Here is a 25,341-nt window from a genome sequence, read left to right on the forward strand (position 1 = left end):
GTGGGACGCCCTCCAGCACGATGGACCGACGATATAAACAGGCTGGCGGGAAGTGGCTGGATGAGGAAGGCTGAGGACCGGGTGTGGTGGCGCTCTTTAAGGAAGGCCTATGTCCAACAGTGGACGTCCACAGGCTGATGATGATGATGATGAATATAAGGAAAAGAAGGAATATGATTGGCATTGAAAAAAATTTGAAACGGAAGTCACGTGATCTGTTGCGGGAAAGCAATCTTGAGTAGATTGTATAAATGCGGGTGGTCTATGGTTTTTAACTATTAAATGCTTTTTGTGTTTAGGTCACCATTTTGATTGAGTGGTTGCAATAGCAATTATTGTGCCCTAATCAAGTTAATGTTGCAGTTAGGTTATTATAAAAGGTAAAACTCACGATAAGCCTCTGCGCGTTGTGATTAATATTTAATTTCACTTCTGGTATGTTTATGTAATTATTGGGGCCGATTCTCTTATACACAATCTCTAAACTAAACTAAAATGACGCGTCTAAATCTATTGCTATCCCTGTCATAATGTTGCTTGCGGAAAGGGATAGCACTAGATTTAGACCTGTTAATTTAGTTTGGTTTAGAGATTGTGTACAAGAGAATCAGCCCCACTGTTACCTTTTCTCGATGCTAATCCTTACCAACCGCAACAAAAATGAAGCTTAGAGACGGATAAAAAAACTGACCTGTTGTACTTCAGCAGTAGTAGATCTGAACAGCTCGATATATCTAGATCCGATGAGCTTGCGATGTCGAGACAGCGCCTTGGGCGAGTCGTCCTCTTTGGCGAACAGCACGAAGGCGTCGCCGGTGGCCCGCCCGTCTGCGCGCCGCACGAACAGCACCCCGTCTGCACCGTCCAGCACGTTCACTGGGTCGTCGCCCGTTGAGAAGAATTCCAACTGGAAATGGAATGATGTATTAGAACCACAGCATCAATCATCAATGATGATGATGATGATGATCAACATCATCATCATCATCATCATCACATTTTGATTTTTTTAAACTAGTCAAGTGCGAGGCGGACTCGCACGAGAAGGGTTCCGTACCCGAAAGGTGCCAACGGGATCCCATTACTGAGACTCCGCTATCCGTCTGTCTGTCTGTCAGCGGGCTATATCTCATGAACCATAATAGGTAAAAAGCTGAAAATTTCACAGAATGTGATTTCTGTTGCCGCTATAACAACAAACAATAAAAGTTTCAAAATGGCCGCCATGAAAATTTACAAAAAATGTCTTGTACGATGGTACGGAACCTTCCGTGTGCGAGTCGGACTCGCACTTGACCAATTATTCAATTTTTAATTTACTTGGCGGCCATTTTTAATTTTTTATTATTTGTTGTTATATAACGTTTTCACCTGTCCTATTACGGTTCATGAGATACAAGCCCGCAGACAGACAGACATGACGGCAATTCCACTAGGTACTTACCACTTGTTGAGGCGTAGCGTCATAGGGCAGGCCTCGCATCCGCACTATGACCTGGGCTCCACGGGAGAGGAAAGCTGCCGCTTCGCACGTGGCTCCACCTGCCACCTGCAGGAAGTCATCGCCCGTCGCCCGGTACACCTATGTTATAAATAGGTAACTCCAGATTATTTTAGGAAATCTTAGTTTTTACTTGAAAAAGCAATATTGACTGTTGAAGGACATCTTAATATTATGCCAAAAAGTCATGGTATTTGAGAATAGTACTTGTAGAATACTTGAGAATTCAACCTTGGAGAGAGAAGGTAGTCAACCTTGTGCTGGATAACGAATTATGCCAAAAAATTCAAGCTAATCCCAAGAAGGATATCATAATTTTGCTATCTACGGTTTAATCAAACGATGTTATTTATTTGGCATACATGTAAGGAGCTGTCGATGACAAAGGCTTGATTTGAAGACCCCCTGGCGCAGTGGTCGATTCCTGGCAGGGATTGTAAATTTCTGGTCTGGTCTGGTGGGAGGCTTTGGCTGTGGCTAGTTACCACCCTACCGGCAAAGCCGTGCCTCCAAGCGATTTAGTGTTCCGGTACAATGCCATGTAGAAACCAAAGGGTTGGGTTTGTTAAAAACTGCCCTACCCCTTCCAGGTTAGCTCGCTTCCATCTTAGTCTCTTACCACCAGGTGAGATTGCAGTCAAGGTCTAACTTGTATCTGAATAAAATAAAAAATTAGAATAATAAAAATATTTGTTAAAGAAGATAAGGTGGGTAATCTAAGGGTAGGTAAGTAATACTGACCTCGATGTACCGCGGGCCGATGTGGTGTTTGTGTCGTTTCAGCGCCATGTCCCTGTGTTCTTGTGAGATGAAGCGCACCAGCGCCTCGCCGTTGCGTCTGCCCTGGGGTGAGAGGCACAGAGCTACTCCGCCCCTGGAACATACATACTCGAGTTATAAACGTTGTACAACTTTAATATATAGAGCAAAGTGTCGGTTCTGCCAGGAGCCAGTCGAGACTCCGATGCACTCCGATGCATATTATCTGTTACTTCTACGCTCTGACATATAAGCGTCCATCTAGGGAAATATACAGGATGCAATCAAAACGCTAACAAAAACTTAGCGCTATTAATATACCTACTACCTAAACACAATCCTATACTAATAACCATTTGCCTTACAATAGTGATTTAGTACTCTTCAAACCAGCAATATATAGCGTGCAAAACTCGGGGTGGCACCTAACTACGCAACGTTCCTTGAACTCTAGCGTCAGTAAGATGTCTTATAGGCTAGTTTTCCTCCCTATTATCAGCCTTTCTCGATGCCTCCCGCCACCCTATTTATATCATCAGACTATAGGTATGGCAGTTTTATTGTCGTTAATTTTCAGCTGTTCGATCGTATAACGCTGGCTAGCGGTTTTTATAGAAACTTACTTTGCAACATTGAGTCCTCGGAAAAACTTGGCAATGTCCTGGTCCGATGATTGCCAAGGTAGGCCTCGCGCTCGCACTATACAGTTGCCGTCTATTTCATCGTCTTTTGAGCTGCAACAAGAAGAACATGTTTTCAAAATCAAATATGTCTCATCATCATTAACCCAGCCAGTTCACTATTCGGGTCTCAGAATGAGAAGGATCTTCGTTCAAACTGGCCAAGTGCGGAATGGCAGACTTTATACACCTTTGAAAGCATTACGGAGAACTTTCAGGTTTCCTCACGATGATTTCGGGCACCGTTGAAGCAAGTGATATTTAATTTGCTAATATTCGTAATATTTATTAATGTAATTCCAAAGATATTTAGTGTTTACCCAAGAACTGGCGCTTATTTGGATCAAAAGCTAAGCCCAGCCAAGCAATAGCACTAGTGGATTGGGCTGACTTATGTGAGACAGTGGTATTTTTTGTAAATACTTATCAATTTTAGTGGTTTTTTAGCTTTTTTGTATATGAAAATATTTTATTTTTCTATGTATTGTTGTGTAGATATCCTGAGATCTTTGCTGGATATGTTTTTATATCTCCCTTAACGGTTAATTAAACTCTTACGAGTAATTTAGGTAGGTATTCAACGTAATTTGAGGTGACCCAAGCATAACAATGTACGTACTTTGAACACCCCGGACCTAAAAACTTGTTTTATAAGAATTTTAAATTAATCTTATACTGATTAATGAGGAATTTGCATAGGACGCCTTACTTTACCATGTTATTGTACTTTAAACTGCTTATTAGCTTAAAGTTAAGTTAAGTTAGGTACTTTAATATGTAAAGATCTTACTTAAGCTTAACCAAGCCGAACTTTAAAAAGTTCTTCATACATTTACGGTCGATAAGAAAAGATAAAAACCTGATTACCTACTTCTTGTTATCTTAAATTGTTTATGTTTGTAGTTTGCCTGTTTTGAAATATGTAATAAGTAGGTACGTAGAATAATAAAATCGTGCAAGTGCAAATCGGACTCGCACCCAAAAAATTCCGAACCATCGTAAAACACTATGTACCTACTTTTTAATTTTTTTTAGTTTGCATGGCCGCCATTTTGAAATTTACATTATCGAAATGAAATGAAATGAAATAATTTATTTGTGTGAATATGGGAAGACAAGGTGTTTACAATAGAGAGTTGCCAACATATCCAGTATTTACTGTTAAAGCGGCAATAGAAATACACACTGTGAAAATTTTAACTATCTATCTAATTTATACGGTTCATGAAATACAGCCCGCTGATAGACAGACGGACGGACAGCGAAGGCTTAGTGATAGGGGTCCATTGGCACATTTCGGGTACGGAACCCTAAAAATGTAACGCACTTGACTAATTCTTATCAACAGGTGGACAATCATTGAGCAACTATTTATTTATTTAGCATTTATCAAATCATGCACCCACTTTACAGTCGCTGATTTAAATTTATCGAAACGAAACATCCGATTAGGCAACTTTTATCATTTTAATCGGTTAGCGACGGCGCAGAAAATTGTTTTTTTATCCTTGTGTGTTATCAAAGTTATCAATTACATATTTATCAACGGTATACGCTTTCGTTTTTTATGTATACTGAATCAAATTGGGTAATACGGTAGCTGAATGTTGCTAAGACGTCTTTCGAGTAGACTTTATGACAAATACCTAACGAAATTCCGCGGGGTAAACGGTTATAGAATTGCTTTGGAATCTTATCCGCTCAGATTATGGCTATCGCAAACGCTGGCTATACACGATCAAGTTTACCGGTCAAATTTGTTGCGGACTTGAAGCGGCGTCCAGTAACCTTAACGTATGTATGAAGTCAGGCGAGCATAATAAAACCGGCCAAGTGCGAGTCAGGCTCGCGCAATGAGGGTTCCTTACTACAGTCGTATTTTTTCGACATTTTGCACGATAATTCAAAAACTATGATGCATAAAAATAAATAAAAATCTGTGTTAGAATGTACAGGTGAAGACCTTTCATATGATACCCCACTTGATATAGTCACTCAATTCAAAAGTTGAAAATACTAATTATTAGTTCATGACCACAATTTCATTATTTTTGTGTGATCTAACCCTAAATTCACGGTTTTCAGATTTTTCCCCAAATGTCAGCTATAAGATCTACCTACCTGCCAAATTTCATGATTCTAGGTCAACGGGTAGTACCCTGTAGGTTTCTTGACAGACAGACAGACAGACAGACAGACAACAAAGTGATCCTATAAGGGTTCCGTTTTTCCTTTTGAGGTACGGAACCCTAAAAAGAAACTAGAAATCAAAGCGTAAAGCTCGCCGACTTCAACATACATACACGTGTAGATAATCAATAGTTATTTTTAACTTTGTAGTGGTTTTGTAAGTCGGTTTTTTTGTAAATTTTGGCCTGAAAGTTCGGTCGGTCATTAGTCGTAGTCGTAGCTATGAAAATTTATCAGAGGTCCGCGAAGGCCGGCGTGCGGGTGAGCGCGGAAGTGCGGGGCGTGCCCCCCCCAGCCTCATACTCCGATTGCTATTTCGACCTGTCGCAGACTATAGAACTGTTATTTGCAGTAGGTTTTATTTACAACTAGCTGATGCCCGCGACTTCGTCCGCGTGGATTTACGTTTTTCAAAATTCCGCGGGAACTTTTTGATATTCCGGAATAAAAAGTAGCCTTTGTGTTAATCCAGGGTATAATCTATCTCCATTCCAAATTTCATCCAAATCCGTTCAGCCGCTTTTGCGTGATTGAGTAACAAACATCCAAACATCCACACTTTCACATCCATACTAATATTATAAATGCGAAAGTGTGTCTGTCTGTCTGTCTGTCTGCTAGCTTTTCACGGCTCAACTGTTCAACCGATTTTGACGAAATTTGGTATAGAGATAGCTTGCATCCCGGGGAAGGACATAGGCTATTTTATCCCGGAAAATTGAAGAGTTCCCACAGGATTTAAAAAAAACCTAAATCTAAGCGGACGAAGTCGCAGGCATCATCTAGTTTATAATATTACTAGCTGCCCCGCCGAACTTCGTACCTCCTTACAGTAGATTCTTCTTCAGGAAATTTTTAAAATTTTTCTCTCCGTAAGAACCATCCCCGTACTTCAAGGAATATGATGAAAAATCGGTGCTCGAGATTTGCGATCAGCAACACATTCAGCGATTCATTTTTAGGGTTCCGTACCTCAAAAGGAACAACGGAACTCTTATAGGATCACTTTGTTGTCTGTCTGTCTGTCTGTCAAGGAACCTACAGGGTACTTCCCGTTGACCTAGAATCATGAAATTTGGCAGGTAGGTAGATCTTATAGCTGACATTTGGGGAAAAATCAGAAAACCGTGAATTTAGGGCTAGATCACACAAAAAAAATTAAATTGTGGTCATGAACTAATAATTAGTATTTTCAACTTTCGAAGTGAGTTACTATATCAAGTGGGGTATCATATGAAAGGTCTTCACCTGTACATTCTAAAACAGATTTTATTTATTTTTATGCATCATAGTTTTTGAATTATCGTGCAAAATGTCGAAAAAATACGACTGTAGTACGGAACCCTCATTGCGCGAGCCTGACTCGCACTTGGCCGGTTTTTATATTTAGAGAAGATTGAAATGTTTTAAGTTTTCAACAATTTGAAACAAGCCGCTTTTATCAGATCAGCGCCACGAAGGCCCTCTCTGCCGCACGGTCACGCTCTGGGTCCACTTGAATGTGTCGTAAAACGTAATGCCAATACGCCACGTACCTACTTACCTTACGTACTTTCGATTGTTCAACGAGTAAAGAATGTTTCATGCTAGACCGTGCCGGTCCCGAGTCTGACCACGGCCGAGACACACAAATGGAAATTTGTATGAGGCTCAGAATACAGAATTTGTTCTGTATTCTGAGGTATGAGGTCACATCAGACATCGTGTCCGAGTCTTCCGAGCCTCGTCTGTGTTACGTTTCTAAATATATAAAAGGTAAAGGTGACTGGTAGGTAAAAAAAGCCGTGGTAGCCTAGTGGTTAGGACGTCCACCTTCCAATCGGAGGTCAGGGGTTCGATCCCGGGCACGCATCTCTAACTTTTCGGAGTTATGTGCGTTTTTAAGTACCTACCTAATTAAAATATCACTTGCTTTAACGGTGAAGGAAAACATCGTGAGGAAACCTGCATGCCTGAGAGTTCTCCATAATGTTCTCAAAGGTGTGTGAAGTCTGCCAATCCGCACTTGGCCAGCGTGGTAGACTATGGCCAAAACCCTTCTCACTCTGAGAGGAGACCCGTGCTCTGTAGTGAGCCGGCGATGGGTTGATCATGATGAAAGGTGACTGACTGACTGACTGATTTATCAACGGAAAGCTCAAACTACTGGACGGATCGAGCTGAAATTTGGCATGCAGATAGCTATTATAACGTAGGCATCCGCTAAGAAAGGATTTTTGGAAATTCAACCCATAATGGAGTGAAATACGGGTTTGAAATTTGTGTAGTCCACGCGGACGAAGTCAGGAGCATAAGCTAGTGCTCATATAAAATTGCAATCCGTGTATCGTCAGCACATCGGACGTGCCTCGAACGTAACACGACTCGGGCCCGGTACGGTCTAGCATAAATCGTCCTTAATCTCGTTTGTTTCAAAACGATTTTACCTAGAACTGTTGTTATGTGCAGTAGGTTTTATTTACAGTTGAGATGTTTTAAAAAAGCGGTCAAGTGTGAGTCGGACTCACACACAAAGGGTATCGTATCATCGTACAAGAAATAACACTTAAATTTTTACTTTTATTTCCATGGCAGGCATTTTGAAATTTTGAATATTATTTGTTGTTAAAGCGACAATAGAAATACAGTGTAAAAATTTCAAGTCTACCTATTACGGTTCATGAGATCCAGCCCGCTAACAGACAGACGGACGGACAGATGGACGGACAGCGGAGGCTTAGTAATGGGTCCCGTTGGCGCCCGAAATTAGATTAGATTTTTTTAATTTAGATAATAAGTTTGAAATAGCTATAAAACATTGTATACGTGACAGATCGAGATGGCAATCTGGGTGGGGACGCCCCTCACACCCGGTGCGGGATAGCGCATGGTGACGTGCGGGTCTGCGAGGCGTCCCCTGCCTCATACCCCAATTGCCATGTCGACCTGTCGCGTACTATACTTACTGATATATCAGTACCCTTATTACAAATGCGAAAGTGTGTTTGTTGGTTTATCCTTCAATCACGTCGCAACGGTGCAACGGATTGACGTGATTTTTGTATGGGTATAGATAAACATAGTGACATAGGCTACTTTTCATCCCGGAAGAAAGAGTTCCCACGGGATTTTTAAAAACCTAATTCAAAATAATATAATATATTCAAAATAAGCTGCAGATCAATAAATTTAGCGGCAATCGCGTTTGTTTTGTGCGGACAAAGGTCGGGTCAGTAGGTAGTTGCGATACTGAACGATACGATATCGATTTGACATTGGCAGTATCATCTCTAGGAAGGAAAATATTATATTCCATACATTGATCAAGAGCACAATAATTAATCTGAGTTCTAAATTAAAAGCCTTTATGGTTTAGTTTTCGAAAGCAATTCACTCAGGAATCGGGATGATGAAAAAAAAAAACTAGATGTAAGTAGGTAGGTACTGTTTTAAAATTCAGATAAAATCTTTAAAAGGTAGAGTAGATTTAGATTTTAGAGAATTTATTTATTTCATGTAGGACTACAGCTAGTGTCTCTTACAATACGTCTGTGACTCTATCTCATGTTCGGAATACTGATCCTACTGAGAAGAGCTGGCAAGAAACTCAGCACCTGCTTTTTCAAATCGTAAAAAGTTATAGTAACAATGCTCAGCCTTACTTCCACGCCACTTTGTCACTAATCATTGAGGAATGTATCAATTGTATTGCCTTAATACTTGTATTATTTTTAGATATTGGTTTTGAGCCTCCGGTCATGTCAAATAACCGACCCATTAGACTATGAAAATGAGAAAACTGAGTGCAGTGTGTTTACGCACACACTTGTCTACTATAATCTCCTACGCAGTTGGCTAGTCTATAGGCCGAAATTCGGTCAAGAGGAACTTTCATTCATAATTTCATTTTTTCATTTCATTTCATTCATTGAATGTAATTTGTACCGCGATATTTATTGACTGAACCTGAATATAATATCATCTTCGTCACTCATGACCAGAGGTAGATTATCCCTAAGGCCAACTAGGCACGCGCCCTGGGGGCGCGAGGTTACGAAGGGGCGCGCGCGATCATGTCGAGTTCCATTACCTAGCCTACCTAATTATCCCTATCTAAGTAATATTATCTTGGGAGTGACCGAAACTACCTCTTCTTTAATATAGCAAAGTGTCATGATGTGATATTCTTCCCTTGTTCACATAAATAGTATAATCACCAACAACCAGCTATGCAATGAGACGATTCCTCGTTCTTTTGAAATTAGTTAAAAAAAATATGGCGGCTAGAGGGGCGCCTATGAGGTGCTTGCCTAGGGCGCTCTCGATATTTAATCCGCCTTTGCTCATGACTGTACCTACCGTACCTACTGCATAAAAACAGCTTTGTCCAACGAACTCACTATTATATAAACCTTTGAATGTTTCTGTCCGGTGTTTGAACTTCGATTAGACAATGTCGACTGGATGACGGATACCAAAATCAAAACATCGAATTCGAACAATGGGCACGCACACTTACGAAGTAGGTATAGTTATTAGCATTGACTTATATATTACTTCGTATGGACAGGGCTATTGAACAAAATAGCACCGACACAGTGGTGCTTTAGCACCAATGCAACCTCAGTGACGTCTGCATTTCAAACGGGTCGTTCATTAGTATCTAAGAGGTGGCGCTGATTGACTTGGTTCCAAAACCATGAAAAATTTTGTTCGCTTGACCATATCTTGTAATTTGTATCGAAGGCTATTAGTTATATTATACAGGTACAAAAACGCATGTGCGGTTGTTTGGTTAGTAAGGGAAATAGTCAAAACTATATCAGTACCCTTATTATAATTGCGAAAGTGTGTTTGTTTGTTGGTTCGTTGGCTTGTTGGTTTGCAACGGTGCAACGGATTGAGGTGATTTTTTCATGGGTATAGTTAAAGACCTGGAGAGTGACATAAGCTACTTTTTACAGGATTTTAAAACCAAAATCCACGCGGACGAAGTCGCGGGCATCAGCTAGTCTTTTTTTAAAACCTAAACACATGCGGATAACTAAACTAACCTAAACTTCTGGTTTGCGATAGGTACACCAAAATGTGTGTTCTGCAGAAGTGGGGACCGCGTACAGAGAACTGAGAAGCGCAGCGAGGGACGACGACTAAGCTAAAGTGTAACGACGATTACGCATTGCACTTCCGTCATCCGAGTTCTATCCGTCGTCCGTGAGAATACCAGCGATTTCTACGACATATGTCATAAGCTCCCATACAAAACAAAACCGACCAAGTGCGAGTCAGGCTCGCCCAACGAGGGTTCCGTATTACAGTTGTATTTTTTGTACCTTTTGCACGATAATTCAAAAACTATGATGCATAAAAATAAATAAAAATCTGTTTTAGAATGTACAGGCGAAGCCCTTTCATATGATACCCCACTTGATATAGTTATCTTACTTCGAAAATGGAAAATACTAATTATTAGTTTATGATCACAATTTAATTTTTTTTGTGTGATGTAACCACAAATTCACGGTTTTCAGATTTTTCCCCAAATGTCTGTTACAAGACCTACCTACCTGCCAAATTTCATGATTCTAGGTCAACGGGAAGTACCCTGTAGGTTTCTTGACAGACAGACAATGACAGATTTTTGCGACATTTTGAACGATAAGTCAAAAACTATTATGCATAAAACTAAATAAAAATCTGTTTTAGAATGTACAGGTAAAGCCCTTTCATATGATACATTGAAAAAATTAAATATTTGTTCATGAACACATTTTAATTTTTTTTTGATGAACATAACTAACTACAAATTCACGGTTTTCGGATTTACGTGCTCTCAGACCTTTCTTCTACCAAATTACATAATTCTAAGTCAACGGGAAGTATCTGTCAAAAAAAACCTATAGGGATAGGTTTTTTGACAGATACGACGGACAGACGGACAGACAGACAGACAACAAAGTGATCCTATAAGGGCTCCTTTTTCCTTTTAGGTACGGAACCCTAAAAATAATTCGAATGAAACGTGACGATGTTAATACCCTATACTACCTAAAGTCTAAATCCATAGTCTATAGTTACTCATTAGGAATTTCGTCTTCATTTGTCACCGTGTTACTCAATAGCGATAATGCCTTTAGCACGTTTTGCTTACGTTTCCGATTCGGCGAAAAAACTATACACACAGCGTTGCTTCACGTTTAGTGTAAGAGACCACCGAGATATTATGTCCTAAACGTAACATAATACATGACTTTAGTTTTTTTGGCTTTAGTTAAAGTTTTCGAGATATCAAACCTAATATTAGTAGTGAGCGTAAGTAAGTGACACATGGCAAGAATATACCTAATATTAACGTAGGGAAAGGATATTTATAAAACTACACTCGCGAGCAACCTCAACACAAATACATGGATTTTTCGAAAAATGTTCTACTTTTTTATAAAAACATATATCATTTAAAAGCTTGATATCTAGGCTTTAAATTGATACCAAAATTGTAATTATTTATTCAGTACATTTTAAATTAAAGCTATCTGGATGAGAAGGGAGGGTCACTTACATGTATTTATTATTGTACTACTTAAATACATATTATTTTCTAAATATCAATACCCAAATCATAAATACGAAAGTGTGTTTGTTTGTTGGTTTATTGGTTTGTCCTTTAATCACGTCGCAACGGAGCAACGAATCGACGTGACTTTTTGTATGGGTAAAGTTAAAGACTTTTGAAAGGATGATGATCTGACCAATTAAGTATTAAGAAAATTACCTTTTACATTTTTCCATATTTTTTCATTTTTACATATTATGTACCCGACCACCAACATATTATTATTATAGTATAGAGACTAGAGTGATCTCTTAGTCTTTTTGTTTACAGTAGATTGTAGAAGCGTCGCATTTAAGGTTCGTACGCACCTGAGCGGCGCGGCGCGGCGCTTCAGTCCGACTGCAGAACGCGTCACCTCAGGCCGCTCGACGGTGCCTACCGCACTACAACTTCAGTACGCGGCACCTCGCGTCACTTGCGCGTCACTTTTATACCCGTTCGCGTACGAGCGCGAAGCGCCGCGCCGCGCCGCTGGGTATGTCGCACTAGCGTCACTGCACTGCGCGTCGCTTCGCTGCGCTTCAAAATATTCTCTCCTGCCGTGCCGCGCGGCAACGCGCGGTGAAGCGCTGTGCAGCGCCGCTCTAGTGCGATATGCGCCATACAAAATGATAGAAATGATATTTTGAAGCTCTGTGCCGCGACGTGCAGCTCGCTGAAGCGCCGCGCCGCGCCGCTCAGGTGCGTACGAACCTTTATACCCATCGATCAAATAAATAGCTTGACGTTATAATTTTTTTTTTTCAAAGAATATATAAATAATTGACATCATTTTGACCTGTACGGAGCGGAGCAGAGTTGATAGACCAATCAAATTATTGATATATGACGTGATCTTTTTTTACATCTATCAATAATCTCCTCTCCCTGAAATCTCCGCCCATTTTCACTTTGGTCGATACCGAGCCTAGTTGTCCATGATTTTTATTTACCATCGGTAATTCGGTATACCTTATACTTTTTATCCCCGGTAATCAAAGCGTACCCACGGGATAAAACCCTAAATCCGTGCGTACCAAGTCGCCAGTAAGACGAGTCGCTCTATAAAATTATAAGTTGTGTTTAAATGTAATGTGATTTTTACGACAAGCGTGATGTCAACACCTATATAGTGTAATCACAATAACACATTACAGATAGCATCGTTTTGGATATGAATCGTCTGATCGCTTAGCAGTGGATACCTAGATACCACCCATTCTCTGTGCTAGATATTATTTAAAAATTATATTAAAAAACTGCCAAGGCACTAAATGAACTACATAGTTAAAACATTTTTTTTCACATTTGAAAATGGCGCCATATAATATATTATATTTTATTAATTTGTAGCCAGTGTCACTCGGGATGATGCATCTAAGGATTCTAACGATACCCCATACGTCCAAGTTTTGTCAGGCATTTAGAAGTTTTGATGATATAAATAAACTCACATACATTCCTTTTTTGGGCAGCTGAGTCGTGTAAAAATAATGAATAGTGAGAACAATAATTGTTTCCATTTATGGAACTGTACTCAGGCCTAGTGGTATGGTACTACACTGTTGGCTCCTAGTTTTAGGACTTCAAGATGGTACCAACTACCAACGTGGCTAGCATTTGACCGACAGCGATCGATGTTGTCGATCGGCGCACGTGGATCGATTGACGTGGAAGCTTTGTCCAATTGATAAAATAATGGTGGGTCGACCTGCGAATTATAATCGAATGCATAGAAAATCGCCATGCAAGGACTCGAGAGCCAAAGGCCAATCTACCATCGATAATGAATATTTCAATATCGAGTAATAGAGCTAATCGATTTGATGTGAGTACCTTCATATAAGTGTCGATCGGGTCAGTTTTTAATCAGTGGGAGAAGTCTTTCAATCGTATTTAATCTATGATCAGTGATAAGTGATCACTGATCGATGATTATTGATTATACATGATACTGTATGTTTACTTTTAATTATTAATATTTAGGTGTACTAATAGATATTATAAAGAAGTATTTGTTAGTATGTAGGGGATATTTGTTCTTTCACTGATAACTACATTATCCCCGAATATATTATGTACTATATCTACTATAATTATTAATATTATAAATGTGAAAGTGTGTCTGTCTGTCTGCAGGCTTTTCACGAACCAGCCACTTAATCAATTTTGACGAAATTTTGCATAGAGATAGATTCCATTCCGGGGATGGGCATACGCTACTTTTGGTCCCGAAAACTCGAAGTATGTATTTTAAAAAACCTGAATCTACTAAAATTATTTCACGCTGACGAACGAAGTTGTGAGTAAAAGCTAATTTAATTTAAGCTTATCTAAATATATAAAAGGAAAAGGTGACTGACTGACTGATCTATCTACGCACAGCTCAAACTACTGGACGGATCGGGCTGAAATTTGGCATGCTAGCGTTTGCTATCTATCTGATCTATCTATCTATCTATTGCTAGCTATCTGAGCTGTTATGAAGTAGGCGTCCGCTAAGAAAGGATTTTTAAAAATTCAAGCCCTAAAGGCGTGAAATAGGGGTTTGAAATTTGTGTAGTCTACGCGGACGAAGTCGCGAGCATAAGCTAGTTAAATAATATTTCAGAAACCTAAACCTATGTCGGATAGTATAAACGTCCTTTCCGTAACCGACGCGGTCGCTCGTTCGTTTCGTTTGACGAGGCAAAAACGTGGTATTGTAATAAGAGTTTAGGAGTTGTTCAAGGCTCGGGTTACAAGCTCCCTCGCCCGGCGACGCTTCTCAAGCGTTCTAACTTTTTCATTTTTATATTTTGACTAGCTGATCCCCGCGGCTTCGCCCGCGTAGATTTAGGTTTTTAAAGATCCCGTATAGCCTATGTCACTCAGGAATAATGTAGCTTTCTACTGGTGAAAGAATTTTTAAAATCGGTTCAGTAGTTCTAAAGATTACCCCCTACAAACAAACTTAACGACATTACCTCTTTATATAATATTACGGAACCCTATTTTTTTCCAAAATAAAATATAGCCTATGTTACTCGTGGATAATGTAGCTTTCGAATGGTGAAAGAATTTTTAAAATCGGTCCAGTAGTTTTTGAGCCTATTCAGTACAAACAAACAAACAAACAAACAAACAAACAAACAAACAAACAAACAAAGTTTTCCTCTTTATAATATTAGTGTAAACTAGCTTGACTAGCCCGCGACTTCGTCCGCGTGGATTACACAAATTTCAACCCCCTATTTTACCCCCTTAGGGGTTGAATTTTCAAAAATACTTTCTTAACGGATGTGTACGTCATTATAGCTATCTGCATGCCAAATTTCAGCCCGATCCATCCAGTAGTTTGAGCTGTCCGTTGATAGATCGATCAGTCAGTCAGTCAGTCAGTCACCTTTTAATTTTATTTTACGAGATGATACAGTGAACGGCTGGAGCCCTCACCCCAGGACTCCTCCCTATATAACTATCTACCTAACTAAACCTGATGCGTGGACCTGCATTATATACCTTCCTACTCATGTGCCTGTAGATCGATTCCGGAAAACCTGCATCAATCATTATTACCTACGATCGCAATTGTTGTGATTGGCTTAATTTATGGTAGGTATTCTTGTTGCAACAATGCATTAATACCTATAATATTTAATATTTTTAATATTCCCCTTTCCCCTCCAACTAAGCATAAAGCTTGTGCTAGGAGCAGGTACGACAATGGTGCAACGGGTGGGATTTGAACCGACGACCTTCCGGAATTCAGTCCGCTCTTCAACCGTTGAGCTATTGAGACTCTAATGATCATTGTAGCCAATAGTGAGCGCATGTCAGCCAATCAGAGGTGATTGCGATCATCACACTGTAGCAATCATTTTACACGAAATCGAGCCCCTGGCTTCGAATCCTGTCAACTCCAATGAGTAGGTATAGTTCGCGACAGGTCGAGATGACAATCGGGGTACGAGGTGGGCGCACGCCCCGTACACCCGCACGTCACCCGCTCTCGCCCACACCGGGTTATGCGGGGCGTTCCCTCCCTGATTGCCATCTCGACCTGTCGCGTTAACAGCAGATTTCCTAGTTCCTCTATCATAGAAACACTTACCAGTATTCTTCTTCAACTGATTGTTATATTGACGTAGATCAGATCTTAAGCCTTTATCGGTTTGAAGGTGTAGTCACACTTGAGCTGAGAGTTTGGACCACAACTGGATCAAGATTCAACCAGATATCAAACCCAGTACTTCATGCCTGCAGACAAGCGCGAAGTGTATAAAACAAGAACCCAAGTAGGTAGGTACCTACTAAATTAGAAGAGTTATCAACTTTGAACCAAGGCACACATTTAGCTGGTACAAATTATAGTACGCGACAGGTCGAGATGGCAATCGAGGAGGAAACGCCCCCCACTCCCGCACAGCCCCCGCGCTAACGGAAGCGGGCGAGCACGGGTGACAAGTGGGTGTGCGGGGTGTCCCCCCGCCTCATACCCCGATTGGCATCTCAACCTGTCGCGGAGTATAGAAAAAGCTCCTCCATCTGGACCATCTTTAACTTCATTGAGCCACAGAGCTTTTCAGGTATCTTTACATGGTACCTGCATGAGCTTAAGATGAGTGGGAATCGCGTTGCCCGGGGCTTTCTATAAAAACGTAGTTTAGTCCCATCCAGTCCCCTCATTTGGATATTAACTAATCAAACTCAATGAAATTTTGTAACATTCTAGAGACCATCTAGAAACAAATATCTCTGTCTGTCATCATCATCATGATCAACGCATTACCGGCCCACAATTGAGCACGAATGTCCTCTCAGAATGAAAAGAGTTTAGGCCAGAGTCCACCACGCTGGCCAAGTGCGTATTGGCAGACTTCACACACCTTTGAGAGCATTATGGGAACTCTTAGGCATGATGGTTTCCTCACGATGTTTTCCTTCACCGTTAAAACTAGTGTAGTATAGGTAGGTACTTATTTAATTGAAAGACTTACAACGCACATAGCTCAGAAAAGTTAGAAGTCCTAATACAAGGCGGACATCTTAACCATTAAGCTATCCTGGACCTAAGAGTACCAGCTCAAAAACCATGAGATCTGCTGGATCTGCTTCTGTCATAATTCCTATAAATGAGATCGTAAGGAAACAACCCACTTATAAATAATGTAACCCATCAAAAATTGATATATTTTATGTGTGCCCCTTGGAACAATATGTTTTCTATATACTACTTATACTTAAAATCATTAGGCATTTCAAATTCCTATATCAGTGTACAGGCGTAGTAATTATCTAAAGCTATCAACACTCACCTCATTATCTCAAGTAGCCGACAGCCGATAAAAAGCTACGCCAAGAAGTTCCCAAAGAGAATATCACAGAACAAACACTTGCGTACGTCAACTTAGAAACACATTAGGACGAATTTTTTAGTACACGTGTCGTGGGAACAATTTTTTGAATCAAAAATCTTTTAGTTTACTTTAAAGACGTCCGCACTGCGCGACTGTTGGGCGTAGAATGCGATTTATGACGCTTGCGGTAGCCTAGCGCTGCGCAGGAGTTGATATGGCTCGTACAAAGCAAGTTGGTTAATTTCTTTGCTGATAACGCAGAAGTACATAAATATAAGTGTTTGCTTGCACTAAAACTTTATTTATAGTTACGTAAAATCGATTCGAAGTCGTTTTATCGGCTAGGTTTATGTGAGATATTGGATATTGTTAGAGAATAGAACTTTATTTTAAAAAAATTATAATTTTTTAGTGTTTACCTACACTTCAAGGAAATTACTAAATAATTTTAAATACATATCAAAAATTGCGTGACCGGCAGGAATCGAACCTGCATCTTCTGGGTTCGCGCCCGATGCCTTGACCATTTTTGATATGTATTTAAAATTATTTAGTTTATTTTAAATTGTTTAAAAATAAGATCTGATATCCAGATGAAATTTACCAGAACATTATGGAGAACTCTCAGGCATGCAGGTTTCCTCACGATGTTTTCCTTCACCGTTAAAGCAAGTGATATTTATTAATATTTTAAAACGCACATAACTCCGAAAAGTGAGAGGCGAGATCGAACCCTTGACCTCCGATTAGAAGGCGGTCGTTCTAACCACTAGGCTATTGCATTTTATTTACATTTACTCTATAGTTAGCAGATACATGATAATCTACTGTGATTTATTTACAGTTACCTACTTGCTAAAACTTAGAAAACAATTATAGAGCTTGTTATATTATCACTTATTTTGTCACCGCAATGACTAAATGCTCCAGAACACAATGGTACAGTACGCGCCCGAAAGTGATGAACATCGGCTTTTAGAATGACATTACATCTTTGTAGAGCGCTGTCTCTGTCACTCATACATATGACGCTTTGTCGGATTCAATGACCGAGACTTGGTTGGACTTGGTCTACAATCCTTTGATGTTTGTATAAAAACACTGTATCTGCAGCTCTGCTAGTTTAGTAGTTTAACTAGTATAGTAGAAAATATAAGCCGAATGGCCCTGTAGGCTGTATGGTCTTCGCAAATTCGCACGTCGTACAGTTATGGCCATTTAAGTACAAAGTCGAATCAGAGTGGAATCATTCCACTCTGATTCGGGAATCGGCGTGGAGTTTGGGTAATGTGCGAAGACACGTTTGCTTCGTCAAGCGCATTGGCCGAGTGCATTAGGCCCTAATGTACTTGAACACATTGCCCTAATGATTAGGGCAATGTGTTCAAGGCATTTTAGACGATGAGATAGATCGTGCAAGGGTGAATATGAATAACTTTAGTAAGTGAAGTGGCTATTTTTATAATGTATACCTAGTAACCGATACGAGCATAGTTATTTTTTTTCATAGTTTAGTTCATAGTGGCTTCGGTAACATAACGATATTTTGTCAACAAAAAATTTCGACATGCTAACTGCCACTTGCTAGCAATAATTTTAGCGATATTTCACTTTTTTGTAAGACATTTGAAACCAAACCCTCGTTGTTGCATTGTTTTGTTTTTTGATGACGTCTGAAAACCTTGCACGTTTCCATAACTTTGCTCCGTACACCATTTTTTTTACAAGTAAATTTATTTGACCTAAGTACGCAGTGTTTTTGTGCTTAATCAGTAATCATATTATAAATGCAAAAGTGCGTTTTTTTGTTGGTTTGTCCTTCAATCACGTCGTAACGAAGCAACGGATTTTTTGCATGGGTATAGTTAAATATCTGGAGATTGACATAGGCTACTTTTTATCCCGGGAAATTAAAGAGTTCCCACGGGATTTTTAAAAACCTAAATCCACGCGTACGAAGTCGCGGGCATCAGCTAGTACTTTCCTAAATTAAATTCTAAAATTATGTCCACACCTACAGCAAAGCTGTTACAAGAAAGTAATGTACATCGACATTTAGAAGGAGATAGCAAATTTGTAGAGCACAGTCTCTGTCGTTGAGACCGACAAAACGTCATATAAGTATGAGTGACAGAGACAACGCTCTAAAAAGCCGAAATATCATTACATCACTTTCGGCCGTGTACTGTACGTACGTATTGGGCCGCCATAAGCTTATTATCTAGACTATCATGCGTTGCTATTACGTGTAACAGATACTGCATAAGTGCAGAGATCAATACGGCGATCCCCATTCATTAGTCGTTATCACGTTATCAATCGTCCCCGCGTCCTCTACTCTACTGCCAGTCACCTCTGTCACGTGACCTACTGTGGAACTGATGGCTAACAGTAATGAGAAGGTTTCCAGGCAACGTTCGAGAAAATTTTCATAGATGGCGCTGAATATATTACCACCACTAAAGACGAAAAATAATACCTAATATCATAAATGCTTTAAAGTTTAAAATTTAAATCGGATGCGAAATTAATTAATTACTTCTATAATTCTATATTCACACATTTTGTGGGGAAGAAACGTAAGGAAAATTGCAGTGCACGCTCGCTAGCTCTTACTCTTCATCTATGTCATTGATTGACACGACCTAAACATTAAAGCATAGATCATAAAGATATAGGTATTATTTTTCCTCTTTCGTGGCGACCTATGCGAAATATTCAAGAGACATCTATGAAAATTTTATTGAAGCTGTCCCTGATACTTCCTCATTGTCATGCCGGCTCCACACAGTCGTCCAACAATCCAACACACCAACACTCCAACAACCAACACACGTCGATAGTGTGGAGGCGATCAACACAGACTCTTCACACATACGTTCCAACCTCATTCACTATAGGGACGTTGAAGTAATAGGTGCTTTTGCACTATTTCTTATGAACATTGACTTATAATTACTTCGTATGGACAGGGCCATTGAACAAACAGAATAGCACCGAATCAGTGGTGTTTTAACACCAATGCAACCTCAGTGACGTCTGGATTTCAAACGGGTCGTTCATTAGTATCTAAGAGGTGGCGCTGATTTTTTTGGTTCCAAAACCGTGAAAGATTTTGTTCGCTTGGTCATATCTTGTCATTTGAGCCTCAATAGCTCAACCGGTATAGGAGTGGACTGAAAACCGAAAGGTCGACGGTTCAAATCCCGCCCGTTGCACTATTGTCGTACCTACTCCTAGCACAAGCCTGACGCTTAATTGGAGAGGAAAGAGGAATATTAGTCATTTAATATGGCTAATATTCTTTTATAAAAAAAAAAAATTAAATATCGATGTTGTAGGTACACTTTATAATTGGTTGTTGTTTGTTGGTTTTGTCACCTATTTGCCTATGTGGATGTACTCATCACTCGTTACCTACGATTGTAAGTGATTAAGTAAACAGTATGTTAAATCCAGCGAACGTCGCGTAGTTGTAATAATTGCGTTCTTAACCGACTTCAAAAAAGGTTCTCAATTTGTCGGAATCTTTCATTTTTTATGTATGCTCCCCGACGATTACTCGAAGACGCCTGAACCGATTTGGATTTTTTTTTTGTTTGAAGATAATACAGCCTCTCGTATCCATCGAGGATAGTCTCTGCTCGTTTCGTAGGTCCAAGTTTGTAAATAAAACACTTTTTAGTTTTTTACACGACAGCCTAAAAAGGATTCATTTATTATAATTTATACCTATGTATGAACGTAAGTTTCTTTATACCAGCACAACTTCTAAATACATTTGATGTATGGGGCATCCAATGACTTCTATCTAGTATACATTATAAGCCATTGGGGGGGTGGCGGCATAATAATGCCGTCTCTTGTCGCTGTGGTCGGTAGAGCGGTTGTGCTCTGGGGTACCCAGCGAAAAGGGACTCTATGTCACGGCCTGTCAAGATGCAATAATAATAAGGAAGATCACTTATGTTACGATCTACAGTAATTACTTATAATAAGACAAAACTGTGTGTGTGCAATAAAAATACAAGTCTACCGGTCATTGTTTCTTTGTGTACGACCCTCGCCTCACCCAACCGAAAGAGCGTACAGGGGCATCTAATAATTTTAAGCTTATTTCGTGGTTTAACGACATATTTCCATCCAACTCCCATCGGCGGTGTTCCCACTAGATTATAACATGGGGTTATTCAAGGGGCGGACCAACAAATTCCTAAAAGGCCGGCAACGCATCGGCGCGGCGGTTCCTCTGGTGCTGCAAATGTTCATGGGCGGCGGTAATCACTTAACATCAGGTGACCCGCCTGCTCATTTGCTCGCTATATCTATTACTAGCTGATCCCCGCGGCTTCGCCCGCGTAGATTTAGGTTTTTAAAGATCCCGTATAGCCTATGTCACTCAGGAATAATGTAGCTTTCTACTGGTGAAAGAATTTTTAAAATCGGTTCAGTAGTTCTAAAGATTACCCCCTACAAACAAACTTAACGACATTACCTCTTTATATAATACAACGGGCCGTGCAGCAGAAATAGTAATATTTTAATTTCGCCATAACTTCAAAACCAAACGTCCAATTTTAATCATTCAAAGACCAAATATTATCTCCATAAACTGTTCTTAGTGATGAAATCATTTATTTTGATAAGGATTAATAGCATGAGTAAAATAAACGCGTTTAAATGTAGTCCAAAAAAAATTCAAGATTTTTAAATAAAAAAAATGGTTGCTGTGCCTCACTCGACATAGATGGGTATAGTGTGTCGCGGACTTTTTTGTAGATATTTATAAGATCTACAATTAATTAGAACATTTTATGGTTCTATCTTTTATAGTTTAGGCAGCGTACGCAAAATAAGTAACTTTTCTGGTTGATTTTTTACACCTTGTGTCCGAAAAACCCAAATATCTTACGGAACCCTATTTTTTTCCAAAATAAAATATAGCCTATGTTACTCGTGGATAATGTAGCTTTCGAATGGTGAAAGAATTTTTAAAATCGGTCCAGTAGTTTTTGAGCCTATTCAGTACAAACAAACAAACAAACAAACAAACAAACAAAGTTTTCCTCTTTATAATATTATTATATATTATATAGTGTAGACAAAAAAAAAATGTAGATAACGGGTACATACCGGGTACGGATACGGATTACAATGTAAAGTATGGGGTATCGTTAGAATCCTTATATTATCATCCCGAGTGACACTAACACTGACTATAATTTTTTAGTGCAAAAAAATATATTTAATTATTTCAATTAATGTACACCAGGCCTGAGTGCTAACCGCAGTCGGGTTTTCGAAACTTTTTGGATTACGTACTTGTTTTGTTTGTCAATGTTCCGGTTACAGCAATTGCTAACTTATAAGGTCAGGCGCTTATGAGCAATTAATGATCAGACTGTTCCTCCTGTAAAATATTTGGTGCAATTACGAAGTTTTCTTAATTTTGTATAACTCACCAAATTCCAGTTTCTAACACGAGATCGATCGTTTCCGGTAGTTCTAATCTAAAACCTGAAAACAAAAAAAAGTTAGAATGGCATAATTATTATGAACAATTTTATTTGACCTCAATTCATTATCCACGGTTTATGGGGATGTAATCTGTAAAAACTATTTTCTGATATTTTTTTGTGTATGCTACAATACACAAAATACACATGCTATAAAAATTTCAACTCTCTAACTATTACGGTTCATGAGATACAGCCCGTAGACAGACAGACTGACGGATAGCGGAGGCTTAGTAATAGGACACCGTATGGGTACGGAATCCTAACAATGGAGTCACGACCCTCTGCAACGAGGAATAAGATGCACAAATTCAACATAGCGCAACAAGATTTATTTTTTAAATTCATTTTAGGCAAACGCTTGACCACAATCACACCTGATGTAAAGTGATGATGTGGCCTTAGATGGGACGCATTTACCTAGAATATGCCTATTCACTCTTGTTTTAAAGATACCCGGGTTGTAATTGGTAGGAAACACATATCATGGAAGAGTTAAAAAAACCAAGAGTAATTAATGACACCAATTAAGGAGAGTTTTAAGAATCCATTAAGCTCAGGCCAGGTGTGGCGGAAACGGCACACGGATGCCCACTTGCTCAGTCAATACCTTTTGAAGACAGTACTTAGGCCACTCTCGAGTGTTTGCTTTACATAAGTAAACCTACGCCGTGTACCTACGTGTGTAACTGTATGAGAGTATGTCGTAAACACATCTCTTAAACAACGACCTATCTTTGACGACCTCTCGGCTAAGTACATTCGAAACGAAAGTCGACATCGAATTATGTAACAGCTGTAGGCAAAACTTCGTAAATACGGAAAAAAATTCACGTGGATTTAGTTTTCTAAAAATTCTCAGGGAATTCTTTGATTTTCCGGGATAAAAAGTCTTTAACAATAACCATGCAAAAAATCAAGTCGATCCGTTTCGTTGGATCAAGTAGGTATCCAAAATCTAAGATGTTTTATGTAAAAAAAGTCGTAGGTCAAATATGGAGTATTGCTCTCACCTTTGGGCCTGAGCACCCCAGAAAGAACTCCTCCCATTCAATCGGATTTAAAAGCGGGATGTGTGGACATGGACAATATCAAACTAACCAGCTCGTTGCGTGTTCTGCCGCCTTTATAACGGGAAGAGTTCTAAAGAGTTTGAACCTCCCTCCTTATTCCACCCTCGTTTTTCTACAACCGCACCGCACGCCACCGTAAGCAATTTCACCCTCACCACCTGGGTGTCTGGTGCACTACGACCACCCTTCGTTGCCTTTTTCATGTTATACATGCAAGCTGTACAACCAATTAATTACCTCTTTAGGTTAGGACTTGGGATCAATGACAATGGTAAGTGCTAACCCTAGTCACATACTACGATACGACCTTATTCACCTGGGTTTCTGGTCGACTAGATAAAATAATTCATGTAAGTAAATCAATAAAAAATCTCAAGGAACTTACCATCTGCAATTATCCTTTGTATTATGCTCGCCATGTCTTTGACTTCTGCTGCATAGAAATTCTCTCCGGCATACGGAGTTATACCTAAATCTGTACACGATAAGGTTCATTATTGTTTACAAAGATGAAGCAATGTCGCATCTTATTCAACTTTATTAAGCAGCTTAAAAGCTTTATTTAACCTCTGATTATCCATGCATGAGAGTTCTTCGCAAAAAGAGTTGATAGCCTAGTGGTAAAAACTAAGACATCCGCCTCCTATTAGGGAGGTCAGGGGTTCGATCCCGGGCACGCATCTCTAACTTTTCGGAGTTATGTGCGTTTTTAAGTACCTACCTAATTAAAATATCACTTGCTTTAACGGTGAAGGAAAACATCGTGAGGAAACCTGCATGCCTGAGAGTTCTCCATAATGTTCTCAAAGGTGTGTGAAGTCTGCCAATCCGCACTTGGCCTGCGTGGTAGACTATGGCCAAAACCGTTCTCATTCGGAGAGAATCGCCCGTGCCCGATGCTACTTTTCGATTGACTATCAATGTGCTATTATGATGTCATCATGGCGTTGATGGGATTGTTTATTATTATCGGTTCCGGTTTCTTTAGAAGGCAGTTTTTACGCAGAAACTACGTCTTATTTTTCTGATCTCAGTGTATATCAGATAAAATGACAATCAACGTATCAGATTATAGGGAAATCCCTATGATGTTGGAATATCTCTATAATATTTGATCCAATATCAAAATTCGGATACTGGTATCGTTTTGGTATCCGCTACGCAAGGCTATTGGTTTAAGTTTTAAGTTACACCATTGAGAGATGGAGATAAAAAAACCTTTGTTTTATGCCGCTTCTCATATTTCAGACTGCTGGTCGATTGTGAAAAAGCTAAATTAATCATTACTACAATCTCAATTGTTATGATTGACTGAATTAATTATAGCATATTAACAGCATTTAAGTCCAGCCGTCAATGGGGCCGATTCTCTTGTACACAATCTCTAAACTAAACTAAATTAACAGGTCTAAATCTAGTGCTATCCTTTTCCGCTAGCAACATTATGAAAGGGATAGCAATAGATTTAGACGTGCCATTTTAGTTTAGTTTAGAGATTGTGTACAAAGGAATTAGCCCCAATAAGAGGTTATTGCGATCGTCGCACTTATACCTTGTCCATTTTAAGAACTAGCTGTCAAGCAATGGCGGCAGGCCCCCGGACGCATTAAAAACACAACTCGTCAAAAATATCTGCACGCACGTCATATTATGTATCACATCTGACGTCACAGCGTGAGTGACGCTTCTGTCAGCGGAAAAATTGTATATTA

General features: G+C 39.5%; 1 protein-coding gene across 4 annotated transcripts in view; it reads right to left on the reverse strand.

The window, feature by feature from the left end:
• fus (epithelial splicing regulatory protein fusilli) overlaps window positions 1-25,341 on the reverse strand; it is a 103,794-nt gene that overhangs the window by 23,406 nt on the left and 55,047 nt on the right. For 3 of the 4 annotated variants that reach the window (XM_034970055.2, XM_069499742.1, XM_069499741.1), the window contains exons 5-10: window positions 24,015-24,104; window positions 22,503-22,557; window positions 2,884-2,994; window positions 2,243-2,375; window positions 1,445-1,582; window positions 692-907 (exon numbers count right to left, since the gene is read on the reverse strand). In XM_034970055.2, the coding sequence (XP_034825946.1) occupies window positions 692-907; window positions 1,445-1,582; window positions 2,243-2,375; window positions 2,884-2,994; window positions 22,503-22,557; window positions 24,015-24,104 (743 nt within the window). Of the gene's footprint in view, window positions 1-691; window positions 908-1,444; window positions 1,583-2,242; window positions 2,376-2,883; window positions 2,995-16,998; window positions 17,254-22,502; window positions 22,558-24,014; window positions 24,105-25,341 lie in introns of those variants that run through there. The other variant, XM_069499743.1, reaches the window with a different exon arrangement.

Source organism: Maniola hyperantus, chromosome 7 (genome assembly GCF_902806685.2).
Source record: "Maniola hyperantus chromosome 7, iAphHyp1.2, whole genome shotgun sequence".
In the NCBI taxonomy this organism is placed as follows: domain Eukaryota; kingdom Metazoa; phylum Arthropoda; class Insecta; order Lepidoptera; family Nymphalidae; genus Maniola; species Maniola hyperantus.